Source organism: Macaca thibetana, chromosome 16, assembly GCF_024542745.1.
Source record: "Macaca thibetana thibetana isolate TM-01 chromosome 16, ASM2454274v1, whole genome shotgun sequence".
NCBI lineage: Eukaryota > Metazoa > Chordata > Mammalia > Primates > Cercopithecidae > Macaca > Macaca thibetana.
Window position 1 is genome coordinate 37,351,008 of NC_065593.1, and position 17,701 is coordinate 37,368,708.

The 17,701-nt window shown below is 47.0% G+C and overlaps 1 protein-coding gene across 1 annotated transcript; it reads left to right on the plus strand.

Annotated features, from left to right (window-relative positions):
• Positions 1-7,913: 7,913 nt before the first annotated feature.
• CCDC182 (coiled-coil domain containing 182) lies at positions 7,914-8,824 on the plus strand. The gene has a single exon (XM_050764790.1). The coding sequence runs from the start codon at positions 8,030-8,032 to the stop codon at positions 8,489-8,491; it is 462 nt and encodes a 153-aa protein (XP_050620747.1). The 5' UTR covers positions 7,914-8,029; the 3' UTR covers positions 8,492-8,824.
• The last annotated feature ends 8,877 nt before the right edge of the window (positions 8,825-17,701 follow it).

A 17,701-nucleotide genomic window follows, 5' to 3' on the forward strand; every position in this document is an offset into this window, starting at 1 on the left:
AACTCTTGGGAGTGGGGCTGAGAACTTAAAAATGGTATTTTAACACTCTCCCAAGGTGATTCTAATGCATGTCAAAGTTTGAGACTCAATGGGCTTTAGTTACCATGAAGCCAAAAGGGGGACTCAAGGTTGACATATTTCCAGCAGACATCAGAGCAGGAGGAAATCCCAGATGAAGTGATGCAGGTACAGCTTGAGACTGGGTATTCTCACAGGCTCACATAGCTTGGAAGGACCTAGGCCTAGGATCCCAGCCTAGAAAGACCCAGAATATTTGAATTCCATCCCATCCTGCTCCTATCCTCACTGCCAGAAGGAAGGGACACTGTAATTTAGAACCCCTTCTCTGGGCCATCTTAACTCCCTGTAGCCAAGTCTGTCAGGCTCCTTATCACAGAGTGTTGTGATGCTGGACTTGCAGGTTATCTCCATGCGAGATGGCAAATCTCCTCAGTACAGGAGCCTCATTTGAGTGTCTTCTATCCTAAGCATTCAGCACTATGCCTGGCTTATCTTAGTCATTCAATAAATGTGTGTTGAATACATGAATGAGTGAATGAATGAATGAATGAACAAATAAGGAGGCTGAATTCTTGAATTTAAAGATAAATTCTGGCCTCTAGACCCCAGATCAACCCTCGGAACAGACAAGTGCCCAGAGCTTAGAATCTTCCCTGCCTTATCAACAAGCTGGCAAGACTCTGGGTGGGGCTGGGGTGGGCATGGGAGTCGGGGTCAAACTCTGTCTTAGGACACTAGATGACTGTGCACTGGCTCCCCAGCCCAGGCTTCTGTGGAAGCTGTGCATGTCCCCAGTGCATGGTGCTGGGTAACTTTCCGATGGTTTGAGCTCATTACTCATCATTAGGAGGCCTGGTGTCTGGAGTTTTCCAGGTGATCAAAGCTTCTCTGTCTGGAGCAGCCAGGCAGGCCCTGGTGTCTGTCACCAGTAATCTCCCAGCCTTGCCAGGCAGACAGTTAAGTAACCCAGGAAGGAGGGGATTTGGTTTTTAAGCTCACGTAATTCAGCCTGACACCCCCACATGCAGACAGTGGCTCTGGCTCTGCCCTGTGGAAGTTGTCCCTGGTTGGAGGGGTGCAGGCTGATGGGAGCAGTAGCTTGTCTGTGTGCAGGTTTATTTTAGAGCCCGTGGGCATCTCTCCTCACCCTGCTGTGCTTCGGAGGGCTGGGAGTGGAGGGAGAATTGGTACCCATTGCCTCCTGCAGCAATGCCTCTTCTCCCCACTGAGACGGGCTTCCAAATAGCCCCCTGACCCCTTGCTCTACCAGAACCAGGAACTCCTAATGGGGCTCTTTGTCCCCGGTCTCTGGCTGGGCTCAGAGTCCAATTTGCCTCCCCAACTCCAAATCCCTCAGCACTACACACAATCTATGTCATTGGCCAGAAAATGTGCTGCAGGCCCAAAGTGCAGAGTCAGACTGCAGCATACTATACCTCTTCAGGTTCTGATGTTTCAATAACAATCACAAAGTCCTTCAATCATTGGGGGAAAAAAATTAAAGGATGCTTAAAACAATTTTTAAATATTGCATCTCGTGATTTTTAAAAGTTGGATTGAAAAAATTGGCCTAGACGTTTTCTTCTGATTTTGCGCAAACCGTGCAAAACAGTTGCACACCCTTGCCCTCAACAATGCAGCCGCTGCCACTCTTCCTCTCAACATAGAAAGCAAAGTCTGAACAAAGAGTGAACTTGGGGAGTTGATTCGTCTGGAAAATGGAAATGGATTTGCTAAAGAGTTTGTGTAAATGTCCAGGTATCAGCGTCACAATGTGTCCTTTAGAAAATTGAGAGTGGGAATAGAACATTCGAACCCCTAAGACTGACAACTGGTGTGATGCCAAGTCCTTCCCAACATACTCTTAGGGTCACCGTGCTGGCCCGGGGACCTGGTGTGGCTTTCTTTCAAGCAAATGTTCTTGCCCTGGCTAAGTTCTGTGCTCAGTGGAGTGGCTGCTGGTGCATTTTAGACCCCACCACTCCCCCAGACTGCTTCGGAGGGCCTCGCTGGCACAGCCCTAGCCCTCCCAGGCTGGAGAAGGGCCAGCTTCTGTCCAAGGCCTGCTCCTGTGTCTTCAGCTCCACTCCCACCAGGATGTTTTACATATTTTAATTAAAGTGCCGCCCTGGGCTGGCAGGGCCTCTGATGGATGGCTCTAATCCGAGTTGCAGAGTTGCAGAGTGTGAAACATGGCATCCAGCGATGCGCTTCTCCTGCTCTCGAGGAAGCTTTGGCTCCCACCTCTGGAGGCGGTCCGCTCGGTTCCAGGAGGAGCGGCGAACCGGCAGGCGGTGGCAGGTGGCAGGCACATTGGCTGGGCTCAGGGGTGGGAGGAGAGCGAAGGTAGGACAGCGCCATGGATGGTTTCCGAGGACCAGCTGGCTAGTGGGCTGCGGATGAGTCCGATTCTTGCAGACACACAGCCCTGTGGACACTCCTTAGCAGTGTCAAATTATGACAAATGGCGTGGGTAAAAGTTGCTGGGTGGCAGCTGCCGCATCTCAGAGGGAAGCAGGTATTTTTAGCACCGCGCCTCGGGGCTCTGGTGCTGGGTTAATTAATCATAGAGAACAGCACCATGTTTTGTTCTTGACCCTGGTCCCCACCCCCCATCCCAGACTTGTCCCCATTCCCCTGACTGGAATACCAGCTGCAGAGGTGGAAACTGTGCACAGCTGGAGCAGCCCTGGATAGCCCTCATAACACTGGGGATACCACTCCTGCCTCCCCCAGCTAGGTTGCTGCACGGTCCAGCCCCTCCTGACCTCCTCTCACTGCTTCCCATTGCCACCAGCCACACAGGCCTCTTCTGGGCTCTTCGAGCCTCTTCCTGCCCCAGGCCTTTCCACTTGCACTTCCTTCCTGAATATTATCCCCAGGTCTCCTCCTCCTTCCTGTCTTGCCCCAAATGCTGCCCACTCCCTAACCCCGACAAAGGCACTCCCTGAGCCCACCCCCACCCGACAGGCTATCACCTTCCACTGCTTATTTCCTTCAGAGATTTAGCACCAACCCAAATCATCTTATTTGTTGATTGCTTACTTTACTGGTCTCCTTCCATCAAAATGCTGCCTGCTTGAGAGCAGGAGTTTTTTCTGTCTTGTTTGTTCTCTTGAATTTCAGTTGCGTGGCTCTGTCTACACAGGGTAGGTACTCAATGATTATCATTGAATGAGTGGATGGATGGTTGGATGGATGAATGAATGGACAGGTGGAAGCCTGGCTGGATGGATAGATGGATGGAAGGCGGGATGGATAGCTGGATAGATGAGTGAATGGATGGATGAATGAATGGACAGGTGGAAGGCTGGCTGGTTGAATAGATGGATAGATGGATGGAAGCCTGGCTGGATAGCTGGATAGATGGGTGGATGAATGGAATAATAGATGGATGGATGAATGAATGGAAGGATGGATGAAAGACTGGCTGGATAGCTGGATAGATGGGTGGATGAATGGAATAATGGATGGATGGATGAATGAATGGAAGGATGAATGGAAGACATTTTTATGGGGGCATCTGAGAAGACACTGATTGTATCGCAGTATCCTTGCCCAGGCCATAGGAGGCACCAGGTCAAGGGATTCTGGGAAAAGAGTGGCTAAATAGGGCCAACAGCTGTCCTCTCTCTTTTAGAAATATCCAATCACATGTTCTTTGGGGTTTGGACAGATTGCTCTGAGTTCTGAGTTCCGTTTTTTGTGTGTGTGTGTGTGTTTTTTTTTTAATGATTTTTTTTTTTCTTGGGGATGGGGAGAGATAGACCAGTGTTTTTTTGTTTTGTTTTGTTTTGTTTTTTTGAGGTGGAGTCTCACTCTCTCGTCCAGGCTGGAGCGCAGTGGCGCAACCTCGGCTCACTGCAAGCTCCACCTCCCAGGTTCATGCCATTCTCCTGCCTCAGCTGCCTGAGTAGCTGGGACTACAGGTGCGCCACCACGCCTGGCTAATTTTTTGTATTTTTAGTAGAGGCGGGGTTTCACCGTGTTAGCCAGCATGGTCTTGATCTCCTGACCTCGTGATCTGCCCACCTTCGCCGCTCAAAGTGCTGGGATTACAGGCGTGAGCCACCGCGCCTGGCCTAGATAAACCAGTTTTAAGAGACTTCCAGAAGACTGCTTCCCACTCTGCCTGGAAGCTCCCATTAGTAGTTCATTTCAGAGGATTTTGCATGGTTCTTTCACCGAGTCTTTTTAGGTCTAATTACTCTTGGTGGAAGACACAGTTGGTTGCCCATCCTCTTCCTCTGCCTTTCTTGCTTGAGAACAGAACCCCAATTTGGTTCTGGTATGGGAGGCTTGTGTTTCAGGGAGGCCTGACCCAGCCCCAGTCCCAGGAAGGGGCCTGTGATTGGCCTCAGCCAACTGTGGGAGCCCCACGCTCTAGTCAGTGATGCAGTTAGAAGGGGCCCAGGAATGTGGCTCTAACTCATGAGATGTGAGGAGCTTCTAGCTTCTGAGCATTTTCCTCCCTTTAAAAAAGGTACACGAAGAAGGAGGGCCTCTATGTCATGTCCTTTTTCCCAGTCCCCAAAAGGACCAAGGCTTATTTCATTTGCAGAGACAGATGAAGGCATATGATGGGGTGGGGTCCTGGGGAAACCATCCGGCTCTCACTGGCAAGCCATGGGCAGGGTCCCACAGGAATGGTGCTCAGACCCAGTGATGCCCAACCTGGGGAACTATTAGAACATGCCCACTATTGAGTCCCATCCCATTCAGGTTTAATCTGATTCTCAAGGGCGGGACTGGGATCTCTGCGGGGCTGAGGTGCCCCGCTTGTCCCCCCATCATCCTGAGACATGAGGAGGCTGTAACCACTGAAATAGGCCAGGGACAGAGAAACTCATCTGACAGTGGGTTCAAGGCCCGGAGATGTTAGAACTCCTTTTCCTTGAGAACTTTAAGGGAACAAAGTGATTGGCTTCTTAGTTTCCTAGTTTATATGGAAGGAAATTTTGTGAGAAAGGCATAGTCCTTGACTATGAAATTTCTAGGAGGAGAACGTTCAGGAGAATGTGTATATCAAGTTGCCCTGTTGAGGATGCTGCCCTGAAGGCTCGGGAGGCCACCAAGCCTGGGGTCTTCTCCTGACAGCACTCACTCACTTCTAGCTTCTGCTGTGCTCTTGTGGAAATACCGTCCTCCCCTCTGGTTCTGAGAAGCAAACTGCAATGTCATTTAAAAATAAACACCAGGCAAGTGGAGAAAATGCTATTCCACACGCCTTTTACTACTTTTCTTTCACAGATCTGGTTACGACTTCCACCATTCCCCGTGGGAGGCAGAGAAAAAGTGGCAGAAAATAAAAGAGAGAGAGAGAAACAGAAAAGCACTCAGAGAATGATAGAGACTGCCCTTTTGCTGATTCAAAAAATATTTATTGAGAATCTATTATGTGCCCAACATGCACATACTCCCTTAATTAAATACACCACAAGATCACATGCTGTTTTTATCAGCTCCTCAATCCCCATCTAGCTCTCTTAGGTAGTGGAATCAAGAGGTTGCTGTTTTTGCTAAGACCAGTAGGTGTCATCATGTCAGCGGGAAAGCCAGGGGTGCCCGGGATTTGACAGCCACCTGTGAAAATAAGTTTTATTTCATCTAGTTCTCTGAGTGCCAGTATATGCAGGGCACCAGGCAGGATGCTTGAGGGTACACAGGGTAAGAAACTCATGATCCCTGGCCTCATGGAGTTTACTGTGCCATCAGGGACCTGGAAGGACAAAGTCCTAAGTCACAAAAAGAGGGAGAAGATTGTAAGTGCCTCAAGAGAGGTTTAACTGAAGGACTATGTGGATTCTTCAAACATCAGAGACGTCAGAACAGCCAAATCCTGCCTTCTCACATTATGGTGGAAGGAATAGGTTCCGAGAGGGAAGGTGATTGACCTAGGGTCACACAGCAATTCCAGTCTCCAGATCTCCTGACTCCTAGAAAAATGCTCTTTCCACCATTCTGTCTCAATAATCGAAGTTGCTTTTTTCATCTTGCCATTTAAAATTTCACCTTATTGCTTGATACTTTATTATGCTAAAAAAGCCCCACAAAATCCCCCAGAAAATTTCACCTTAGTTTAGCCTTGAACCTCCCTGCAAAATGCCCTCTCTGATGCCTACTGCAAGGCTCCCTGGATAGGTTAATGTGCATCTCAGAGGAGGCAGCTGCCCTCATCACAGGCCCTGTGGTGCAAGAGTCAGCTTGCAGAGGCTCATGAGAGCTGATTTTGTGCATCTCTTCCCAGTGACATCATGTTGGTAGCTTGAAATTGGCCATGGTGGGAGTATTTACGCCATGGAAATTGGCAACAGCTATTAATAGATATCAGAGTTTTATTCACTTTTCCCCATAGAACTGCACACCACTAAATTAGTATTCCTACTTTATAGATAAGAAGATTGAGGCTCAGGGAGATGGGGTAATCTGCCAAAGATAGGTAGCTTATAAGTGGAGCTGGGACTCCAACCCAGGTGGTTTGATGCTAGAGTGCTTGGCAATAGTAGATTGAATAGGACTTAGGGCCACTTTGACGTGGAAGGGTCTAGGTTGAGCCTAGGTTTCTTAGTCTATTGTGTGCTGCTATAGTAAAATATTGGAGGCTGGGTAATTTATAAAGAACAGAAATGTATTTCCTTACAGTTCTGGAGGCTAGGAAGTCTGAAATCAAAATGCTGGCATCTGGCAAGGGCCTTCTTGCTGTGTCATTCCACAGCAGAAGACACCACATGGTAGAAGGGCAAAGAAAGGGTGAGAGAGAGACATAAAGGGGCTGAACTTATCCACTTATAAGAAACCTGCTCCCAAGATAACAGCATTAATCCATTTATCTCTTAAAGGGTAGCCTAATCATCTCTTAAAGGTCCTTCCTCGTAATCCTGTTACAATGGCAATTAAATTGCAACATGAGTTTGGGAGGGGACAAATTTTAACATCACAGCACCAGTTGTCTTATGTGGGCTCTGGTGTGGGTGCTGTTCTGGGTTGCTGTCATTAATCTGACAGCAACACTGGAACAGGAACTGATTTGGGTGAAGAGATCACCGATTCAGTTTTGGATGGTTTGAATTGGAGGCCCATTGTTGGGGAGACATTTAGATTTGGAGCCCAGGAGAAAGGTCTAAGCAAGAGACTGAGATGTGCAAGATGAAGGTTTGTTCCTGACTAAACCAAAACCAAATGTAGATTAGCTGAAGTATTTTCCTTTGTTCTAATTATCAGGTAAAAAGTACAAGAATTACCTTTCTACGTGTTTTTTCTCATATTTGTCAACATTCAGGTATGTTGGAGGACCATGCACTCACTTGCTCCCTGATCCTAGTGTGTAGTGAGCACTTAGTATTTATTGGATAAATATGACTAACTCATTTTTACCCTGCATCTACTGAATCAGCCATTGCTGTGGACCACACATCAAAATCTAAGTACATTTCTCACAATTTCTAAGATTATCTGGAATTCTGGCATCATTATAGGAGTATGGATTTGGAATAAGAGATTACTTTTTTAGCATTTTAGAGCTACAAGTGGGATTAGGTATCATTTCTTACAATGTCTTTGTTTTACTAGTAAGGTACTAAAGCCCAGAGACCAGTCCAAGACCATGCAGGTCCCTTGCCAGTGTGGGAGACTACCCAGTCCTGGCAGCCAGTGAGCCTGGCCTGGCTTGCCTTGCTCTGGCCAATGTACTTCCCTGCTCTGGGACTTGGTTTGTTCCTCAGGTTAAAGAAGAACCTGAGTTCTGGTTCTGGAAGGGTGATGAGTTAAGGATCCATATCTCAGGAAGGCAACTTGGTCAGATAAACAGACAAAGCTCTAGGTAACCAAGCAAGGAAGCTACAATATGCAAATGAATGGATTGTGGCTTTCTTTCTGGTTGGTTGAAGGGGCCCTGATGTCACAATTCTAGGGTTTCTCCACTCCGAATGATCGTGTCCCTAGCCAAAAATATTTATTGACCTGGCTGGTCTCTTGGCTTCCTCTCTTTGTCCAACGTAGAAGAGAGACAATGGAATCCCTCTACCAGGCTGGGTCCATTCTCATGACGGTGAATACTTTACAGGGGAAGAAAATGGTAGAGAGTGGCCTCCAGTCTGGAGACTTTTCCCTGTCCCAGTCATGGCCCTCCTGCCTCCCGCCACCTGCCGACTTGGAGATCCTGCAGCAGAAGGTGGCTGGGGTGCAACGGGAGCTGGAAGACTTTAAGAAAGAGACATTGAAGTCCATCCATTACCTTGAGGACTCCTTCTGCGAGATGAATGGTGCCCTGGTGCAGCAGGAGGAGCAGGCGGCTCGTGTGAGGCAGCGGCTAAGGGAGGAGGAGGACCGTGGCATCGTGCGCAACAAGGTTCTCACTTTCCTGCTGCCGCGGGAGAAACAGCTCCGGGAGCATTGCAAGCGGCTGGAGGACCTGCTGCTGGACAGGGGCCGCGACGCCCTGCGTACCACTAAGAAGAGCCAGGCTGACTGAGCCTTGTGGGTAGCACTAGCCAAGCACCAAGTAGATGATTTTTTTTTTTTTTAAATGGAAGGACAAACCCCAAGTCCCTACCCGCTTGCTTTCCTTTTCTCATTTCCATTGCTTCCCTTCTACCTAAATAACACCTTGCTGAGAGGCAAAAAGACTTCAATATGTTTTTTTGGTGAAATTCCATTTATCCAGCACTCTCAAGGAAGGAGGCACCCCACTACTAAGTCAGGCCCCTGTAACTTTCACTTGAACTGTTTTCCTGTTTGTAATGGTACTATTGCTCAATGTATACTTTTTTTTTGTACAGTGTATTCTTAAACTGGTTGTGCTGAACAGATTCACCTTTTTTTTTTTTTTTTGAATGATTCAAGGCTCTCATAATTTGAGACTTAATGTGTGGTCAACTGATACCATGTCATGTAACTCATGATCTCCCCAGAGGGTTCAGACTGCTTGCCCGTGCACTAACACTACCCCAGATTGCTCTGTTTTTAGTATTCTAACCCTTGCCTGTATGGTCTTTCTGTCTCCCTTCACTGTTAGACTGTCACATCTCACTTTTCTTTGCTGTGTCTTTCTACCTCTACTTCCTTTCCTGCAGACTGGCCAATCAGAATGACAGAGCTTATTAGGACTGTGTGGGTGGAACTCGCTGAGCTTTAGTGACCGATAATGCAACACCTCTGAGATGGGACTAGGAAGTGGGGAAACTGATTTCTGTGTTTGATCCGTGGAGCAGGAATTGTTGTCACAATGCCTGGCCATTTATCAGGCAATACAGACATACCATCCCACTTACTTCCATAGGCACTCATTGGAGGTGAATGTTGATTTTGCACGGTTCACACTGGGAGACTGGCCACAGGAAGGCAAGTCCAGTACCCAAGGTCTGCACCCCAGTAAGTGGCAGGGCCATGGTTTAAGTCCAGGTCAGCTGTGCTCATTTGCCTCCTGCTGCGCCCCTCTCTGCTCCCCAGTTTTGGAACCACTTTAGGCTGTTCATGGACGTGTTCTGGAAGGCTGAGGCTATCACATGGGTGATTTGGGAGTTCATTAGCTGACACTATACCTTTTATTTCCAATTAGTCTTCTATTTCATCAATTCACATATCTTCTCTCTGGCGGCCCAAATGCTGCCATGCAGCAGGGATTCTCCTCTAAACAGCAGAAGTGAGGTGCCTGGAGATGAGAGCCAGTCCCTGAACAGAGTCAGGTCTGTCTTTCCAGCTCTGAGCTTACAGCAGATTCCATATCATCTGATCTTCTGTGGCAGTCTCATCCTCCCTCTTTCTTCTGTCATAGAATCTCCCCAGATAAGATTTGAACATCTGGAACTTCTAAGCTGCACTTCCCAAAAGGACCCTGTGACCCGTGGTTAATTGTAATACCCATCCAATAGCCATCTACCACGAAGGGTTGCATCCCTACTCTAACTTTAGGCAGTTTTTTTTTGTTGTTGTTGTTGTTTGTTTGTTTGTTTGAGATGGAGTCTCTCTCTGTCGCCCAGCCTGGAGCGCTGGAGTGCAATGGCGTGATCTTGGCTCACTGCAAGCTTCACCTCCCAGGTTCAAGCAATTCTCCTGTCTCAACCTCCCGAGTAGCTGGGACTACAGTCGCATGCCACCATGCCCAGCTAATTTTTGTATTTTTAGTAGAGTTGGAGTTTCACCATATTGGTCAGGCTGGTCTCAAACTCCTGACCTCAGGTGATCACCCACCTCGGGCTCCCAAAGTACTGGGATTACAGGAATGAGCCACTGAGCCCAGCTGCTGTTTTTTTTTTTTTTTTTGAAGAGAGTCTTACTCTATTGCCCAAGCTGGAGTGCAATGGTATAATATCAGTTCACTGCATCCCGGCTTTCAACTGATTCTCCTGCCTCAGCCTCCCGAGTAGCTGGGATTACAGGTGCGCACCACCACGACTGGCTAATTTTTCTATTTTTAGTAGAGATGGGGTTTCACTATGTTGGCCAGGCTGGTCTCAAGCTCCTGACCTCAAGTGATCCTCCCACCTTGGCCTCCCAAAGTACTAGCATTACAGGCATGAGCCACTGTGCCCAGCCTTTAGGCAGTTTCTTTGGAGGATTTAGCTGAACTATTAATAATTGTAATACTAACAATATGAATATTATTACTAATATAAGAGCTTAGTGTTATCAAGAATATAATATAGTCCAGGCACTATGGTTGGCCCTTTGAAGGTAAGTACTGCTGTGGTTTGAATGTCCCTTCCAAAACCCATGTTGAAGATTTTATTTTTGTTTTTGTTTTTGTTTTTTGAGAGGGAGTCTCTCTCTGTCACCCAGGATGGAGTGCACTGGCACGTTCTTAGCTCACTGCAGCCTCTGCCTACCAGGTTCAAGCGATTCTCCTGCCTCAGCTTCCCAGTTAGCTGGGATTACAGGCGCCCACCACCACACCGGGCTAATTTTTGTATTTTTAGTAGAGACAGGGTTTTGCCATGTTGGCCAGGCTGGTCTCAACTCCTGACCTCAAGTGATCCACCCACCTTGGCCTCCCAAAGTGGGATTGCAGGCATGAGCCACCGTGCCCGGCCTCTCATGTTGAAATTTAATTCCAAATGTAACAGTGTTGGGAGGTGGGGCCTTTATGTGGTAACAGATTAACGCTATTATCACAGGAGCTTGGTTAGTTATCTCAGGAGTAGGCTCCTCATAAACGGATGAGTTTGGCCCCATCATATTTCCACTGACATCGACATTTCTTTGGCCATATCTGGGTTGCTTGCCCACCCTAAACCAATTATGAAAAGAGGAGAGCACTTGCCACAACTCTGCTCCTGGGCCTGGACACTTCAGTTACCCAATATCCAAAGAAAATCAAGGTTCCATTAATGAGGCTGGTGGTAACCAACCCCAGCTGCCACATCCTCAGTCTTATTTTTTCTGTACCGTGGATACTGAGGGCCAGGAAGAAGACAGCTCTGGGAGATGGCACTGGCTGGGCAGTGTTGTGCAGTGTGGGTGGCTGTTGCATGGCTGCAGGGAGCATGGAGTTAGGTCTGGGAATTGGGGAGATGGGCTGGGTCTAGGTGCAGATGCACCTCAGTGCTGTGGGTACAGGCCCACTGTCTTCAGTTGCTTCACCTTCATCTGCCTGATACCCAGCCTTCACCCTTGAAGTCAGAGGCTTGAGATGACCCAAAAGGTGCCAGGGAGACTTTGCAACTCCTTGGTCGTTAAAACAGGCAGCCACTCTTAGAGATGCAATCAGTTAACACCACCACCCAGGGCAACCAACTTGTTCCAGTTTAATTGGGATTTTTCTAGTTTTAAAACAGAAAGTCCCTCAGGCCAAGATCTCTCAGTCCTGGGCAAGCAGGGATGGTTGGTCACCTGCACTAAACATAAACATACCGTGGGGTGATCCAGGCGAGGTTGTGGGTGGGGCAAATCCCAGGAGCTCAAGGCAGGAAACAAGGATGGTAGAGGCCATACATGCCAGGTCAGTGCACCTCTGCTGTCATTTTTAGCCAGAGGAGGCTGGCCTGTTCATTCTGCAGCTGGAAGAGCTTGTCTTTGTGTTCATTTCTCCTCCCCACTCTCAGATCCTTGCCTTCCACCTCAATCTGGCAAGAAAATTTGAGAGTGAGGCCTTTTCCGAGCAACTTTTGAGATCCTTCTGGGGACCCCTGAGATTCCTCATTAGGCCACAACTCACAGCTGCACCCTTAGTCCTGGAGGACAGAGGAAACCCATGGTGGATTAAAGAGCCAAGGAGAGGCTGGGTGTGGTGACTTATGCCTGTAATCCCAGTGTTTTGGAAGGCCAAGGCGAGAGGCTCACTGGAGGCCAGGAGTTCGAGGCCAGCCTGGGCAACATAGTGAGACCCTCACTCTACAAAAATAAAAGAAATTAGCTGGGTGTGGTGGTGCATGTCTGTAGTCCTAGCTACTTGGGAGGCTGAGGCAGGAGGATCACTTGAGTCCAGGAGTTCAAAGCTAGAGCGAGCTGTCATCATGCCACTGCACTCCAGCCTGACCAATAGAGGAAGACTTTGTCTCAAAAAAAATACAAAATACAAAATAAATAAAGCCAAGAGGAGATAATTTTGCATTGTAGCTTTGGAAACTGGGTGCCTCATTTCAACTCTTCTGCTCCCAACTGTGAACAATAAAGTTGAGCAGCCCAACTGCTCACTTTCCCTGAAATTCTAAGACAAATAGGAGACAAAAATAACAGATGGTTTTCTCCATGCCAATAGCCGTTGTTCTCAAAGGTTTTCTATAAGCTGCAAGGCTCTACTTGCTCCCCCTCCGCATCCACAGCAGTCAGAGCGCTGCTGAGATCCTAGACATATGGCTCCATCTTATGAAAACCACTGGTAGACAAGGGAGTCCTCCCTGGGACCCCAAGTCCTGTGTCCACTGCAAGCTGGGATGCTGGGCCGAGCAGCAAGGTGGCTGAGATGCAGGAAAGCAAACATGTGTGTGGCTAGGGGAGGGAACTCACCTAGTTGGCACAACTTCAGCCTTGTCTATTTGATTGATACGCCGTGCTGGGAAGAAGAAAGCACTCAGGGAGGAGCATCGCTAGGCAGAGTTTTGCAGTGTGGCTGGGAAGCAAGGGTTTGGATCTGGGCGTTGGCTCCATTCCATATGCAGAACTTTGCCTCTTGATCTGACCCAATCCTTTTAGTAATCCGCCCAGTGCTAAGAGCAGTGAGCCTTGGGCATGTTTTTTTGACACTCACCAGGTGTCAGTCTAGAGTGACTTTCACTGGATCCAGATGTACTGGGTGTGGCTCATGCAGCAGACATAGCAACTCTTCCAGAGTTAGAGGTGAGAAGGCAAAGAGGAACGCAGGGGTTTGTCCATCTCCTCTCCTATTCTCCTCCTTTTGGCTGCTTCAGAAGTGAATGTAGCTCACAATGAATGCCCAGCAAGGAGTAGCTGCTCAGGAAACATATGATGAATAGAATAGGAAGTGGTGGCATCATCTGTGCCTGTTTGTGTGAGTGGTGTTTATCAATATGACCTTTGAGAGCAGCTGACAGGAAATCTCTGGGCAAAGGCAGCATTTTGTGGCAGAGCACTGAGCCAGTGGTCAGAAGTTCCGCATTCAGATTCTAACTCTGCAGCTTCTTCGGTTTCTATTTAAGACACGATCCTTTATCTAACAAACATTATCTCTGTCACACCAAGACCTCTGTTTCCCCATTTGCAAATTGGGATTTGTGGGGCCAACTTCCCAGGCTTGTTTAAGAGGTAATTGAGATAAGGCTTGTACAACAGTGCTAAAAGGAAATACATTAAATTATAAGAGATGGCAATCTTCTACTCCTAGTCATCTAAGAGAGCCAGCCCAATTTCTAGACTTTTTTCATGCAGAACTAAAGAGGGGAAGCTAAGGGTCTTGCTTCAGAAAGGGCTGAGTTTATTCATGGGAAAGAAAAAATAGACATAACTAGAAGGAAACAAGGAGAAGGATAAAAGTAAGAAAGAAAACCTGGCAGGCTCAGATTTTCAGAGAGAAGTCTTTTCAGTGTGTAGTTGAGAATGAGTCCTGAGAATGAGGTTGGACAGCAGAGGTATAGGAGAGATGAGGGGAGGCCAATGGGTTAGGGGAAGGAAGGCATTAAGAAGTGATGTGTATAAGAGCCAGAATCATAAAATCTTAGAAGAAAGTATAGGAGCAAATCTTAGATATGACATAAAAGGAACAAGCAAGTAAAGAAAAAAATAGATAAATGGGACTTCATCAAGATTAAAAACTTTTGTTCCGCAAATGGTACCATTAAGAAAGTAAAAAAGGCAATCCACAGAATGGAAGAAGATATTTACAAATCATTTATCTGGCAAGAGACTTGTATCCTTAAAAAGGAGAAATAACTTTTACAACTTAATAAAAAGATAACTCAACTGAAAAGCTAGCAAAGGATCTGAATAGACATTTCTCCCAAGAAAATAGACAAACGATCAGCAGGCACACAAAAAGATATTCAGTATCCTTAGACACTAAGGAAATGTAAGTCAAAACCACAATGTGATACATTTCACCCCACTAATATGGCTACTGTCAAAAGACTAGACAATAACAAGTGTTGGCAATGATATAGAGAAATGGGAGCTCATTGCTGATGGGAATGGGAAGTAAAATGGTGCAGACATCTTGGAGAACAGTTGGGCAGTTTCTCAACATGTTAAACGCAGAGTTATCCTATGATCCAGCAATTCTGCTCGTAGGTATATACCCAATACAAATAATAACACATCTCCACATAAAAACTTGTGTGTGAATGTTCATGGCAGCATAATTCATAATAGCCTAAAAGTGAAAACAACTCAAATGTCCATTAACTGACGAATAGACAAAATGTGGTATGTTTATATAATGGAATATTATTTGGCAATAAAAAGAACAACGTAGTGGCCAGGTGCGGTAGTTCACGCCTGTAATCCCAGCACTTTGGGAGGCTGAGATGGGTGGATCACCTGAGGCTGGGAGTTTGAGACCAGCCTGAGCAATGTGGTGAAACCCCGTCCCTACTAAAAATACAAAAAAATTAGCTGAGCATGGTGGTGCTCACCTGTAATCCCAACTGCTTGGGGGGCTAAGGCCCAAGAATTACTTGAACTCTGCAGGTGGAGGCTGCAGTGAGCTGAGATGGTGCCACTGCACTCCAGCCTGGATGGCAGAGCAAGATTCTGTTTCAAAAAACAAAAACAAAAAACAAAAATGTTTATAAAATAAAGTATAAATTCAAATATACAGTGAGAAAAATAAATGATACTATGATTTATAATTCAAATCCCATTTAATATTGAGAGATACAAATACAGACTGGGATTATTTTTAGTTGTTTTTAGTTTTTAGTTTACGGACATTCGGGAGCCACATGGGCTCCAAAAACTATCTAGGTTACACATGTAAAAAGTGCCTGAATTAGATACTAGGCCATAGAAGGCATGTCATAAATGATAAATGGATCAAAACTGGAGATCAATGACCTTGATTGACCTTCACCATCTCCAGGAGGTCTCAGGAGCGTGGCAGGATGTACAAGGCATTCTTTTGTACCCAAATGTGTGCTTGACTCCCCTTCATCAGGGAGGTAGGAGATAGAACTGCCACAGGGAGATCAAACCCCAAACCCCTCCAGGGCTGGAAGAGATGTCTGATGGAGCAAACTGCAGCATCATGACCAGGCGCTGGTGACAGCTGTCACGTGACCAGGAGGTGGTCAAAAGGTCTTAAGCTTTTCAGATGTGCCCTCCAAAAAGCTTCACTCTAAGAGTGAGATTTCTTTGTTGACCTCTTGACCATCTCAACCCTTTCTTTTTGGATTCCTTTCAACATCAGAAAAGAGTAGCGGAGAGACAAACTGGCCTAGCTGAAGTACCAGCTCTGCTACTCAGTTTCTGCATGGCACAGGGCTGTTACTCTACCCTTCACAGTGCTGTCCGATAGGACATTCTGCAATGATACAAATGTTCTGTCATTCTGCATGGTCAATTCAGTCGCCACCAGGCATGTGTGGCTACTGAGCATTTGAAATGTAGCTAGTGGGACTTAGAAACTGAATTTTAAGTTTTATTTCATTTTATTGGCCATATGTGGTTAGTGGCTACAAACTTGGAGCCTCAATTTCCCCATATTCCTCATGGGGATAAAGACACTACCGGCCTCATAGGACACTTGGGTGAATTAACAGAGGGAATGCAGGTAGGGGAGGATAATTTGCTGAGATTTTTAATTATAATTCGGTTCCCTAACCCAAGAAGGAAGGCTATGTTCCTGGCCTCGGGGATTCTTATTTGCTAGGCCTCAGATGTTGCCAGAGACCCAGAAGGGAACTTCGGCATTTGTGCTTGGAAGCCTGGATCATGGAGTGAAATTACGCTGGATCAACTCAGAGTGTAGGGTGATGGAAGCAGGTGATTTTGTGTGCAAGAGGTGGAGGAGGCCAGATCCAAAGGCAAGGCTGGATCAGGACCTCAAATCTTTCAATCTACTCTATGTGCTGAGTTGGCTGTGTGGGACATAAGGGTCCTTCTCCCCAGGTTGGAGCAGGTCCAATCTCCTTCTGTCTCTCTCTCGCTTCTTTTTTGAGTCTAATAAGTGCAAACAGGAGACAGCCAACGCATTGTCAATCAGAAAGGCAATGAAGCCAAAGCTCATCAGGGCTGAGGTTTAGAACCAGGGTCCCTGTTCCTGGGCCAGAATCAGGACTTGAGGGAGGAGTTGCAGAGTCTGAAGGTTGGAACTTGGTCATGATAGCCCCAGAAACAGAGCTTGTTGGGAGCAAGCAGAAGAGGTTTCTGGGGTTTCCCATCGTGGGCCAACGGGTCTTGGGGTGGCAGATGGAGAGCCTAGCCTGGCCGGCACAGAGTGGACACCTTGACTTTCAGAAAAGCAGCCTCCTGGGAAAGGTTTTCAGAGAGGTTCCACTAGTCTTGGGTGAGAGGGCTACTTGTGTGAGAGCAGAAGGCAGCCCCTGTCCCTGAGACTCTGAGAGTGGAACGCCGCTGGTTCTGGTGCCCTTGGCTTGTCTGTCACTATCCTCAATGGTTATTGCTTTGGGAGGGGTGTGTCCCCATTTTTGAGTTTGACCGTTCTGGCGGAGTCAAACATGTCTCTACTAAATAAATTAGATCTCTCCAGGGCAGATCAATATTTAATGTGGGGCTTAAAAAGACCGACTCAGGAAATGAGTTTAAAAGTGGAGAATTTGCCTTAGGTAGCAATTTCTAAAATACAGTGGTATCAGGGGACAGGTTATTCAAACCCAAGCCTTGGATAATATAAAAACAGTTGAACGAGCCAAGTTCTTCTTCTGGTCCATCGGTGACTCTGAATCCCCTGGTTTTCCGTGTGCTACTCGCAGGGGATTAGTTCAAGTAAGACACCTTAGAGAACATCTACCCCAGGGATGGCAAAGGCCACGTGCACTGCCTGCAGCCCTCGCAGGCGGCAGACATCAGTCATCCATCCCAACACTCTTCCTTCTTGAGTCGGAGGGAGATTCATATTTTTTTCTAAACACCTCACTCCCAGGTAGCCACTATCTATATTGGTCAGAGTGGCACTTGAGGTGACATTTATTTCTCATATTCATCAAGTCCAAATTTCTCATTTAGCAGAGGAGACGTTCAAGGTTACATAGTGATTAGTGGCTGATACAGGACCAGTGCCCTGTCTTCTTGCTCCTAAAATAGACTTTCCCCCCAACAGGAAGGCATTAGAGGT

Bases quoted from the DNA above. Each gene is read 5' to 3' on its own strand.
- CCDC182 (XM_050764790.1), top strand. From the start codon at position 8,030: ATGGAATCCCTCTACCAGGCTGGGTCCATTCTCATGACGGTGAATACT.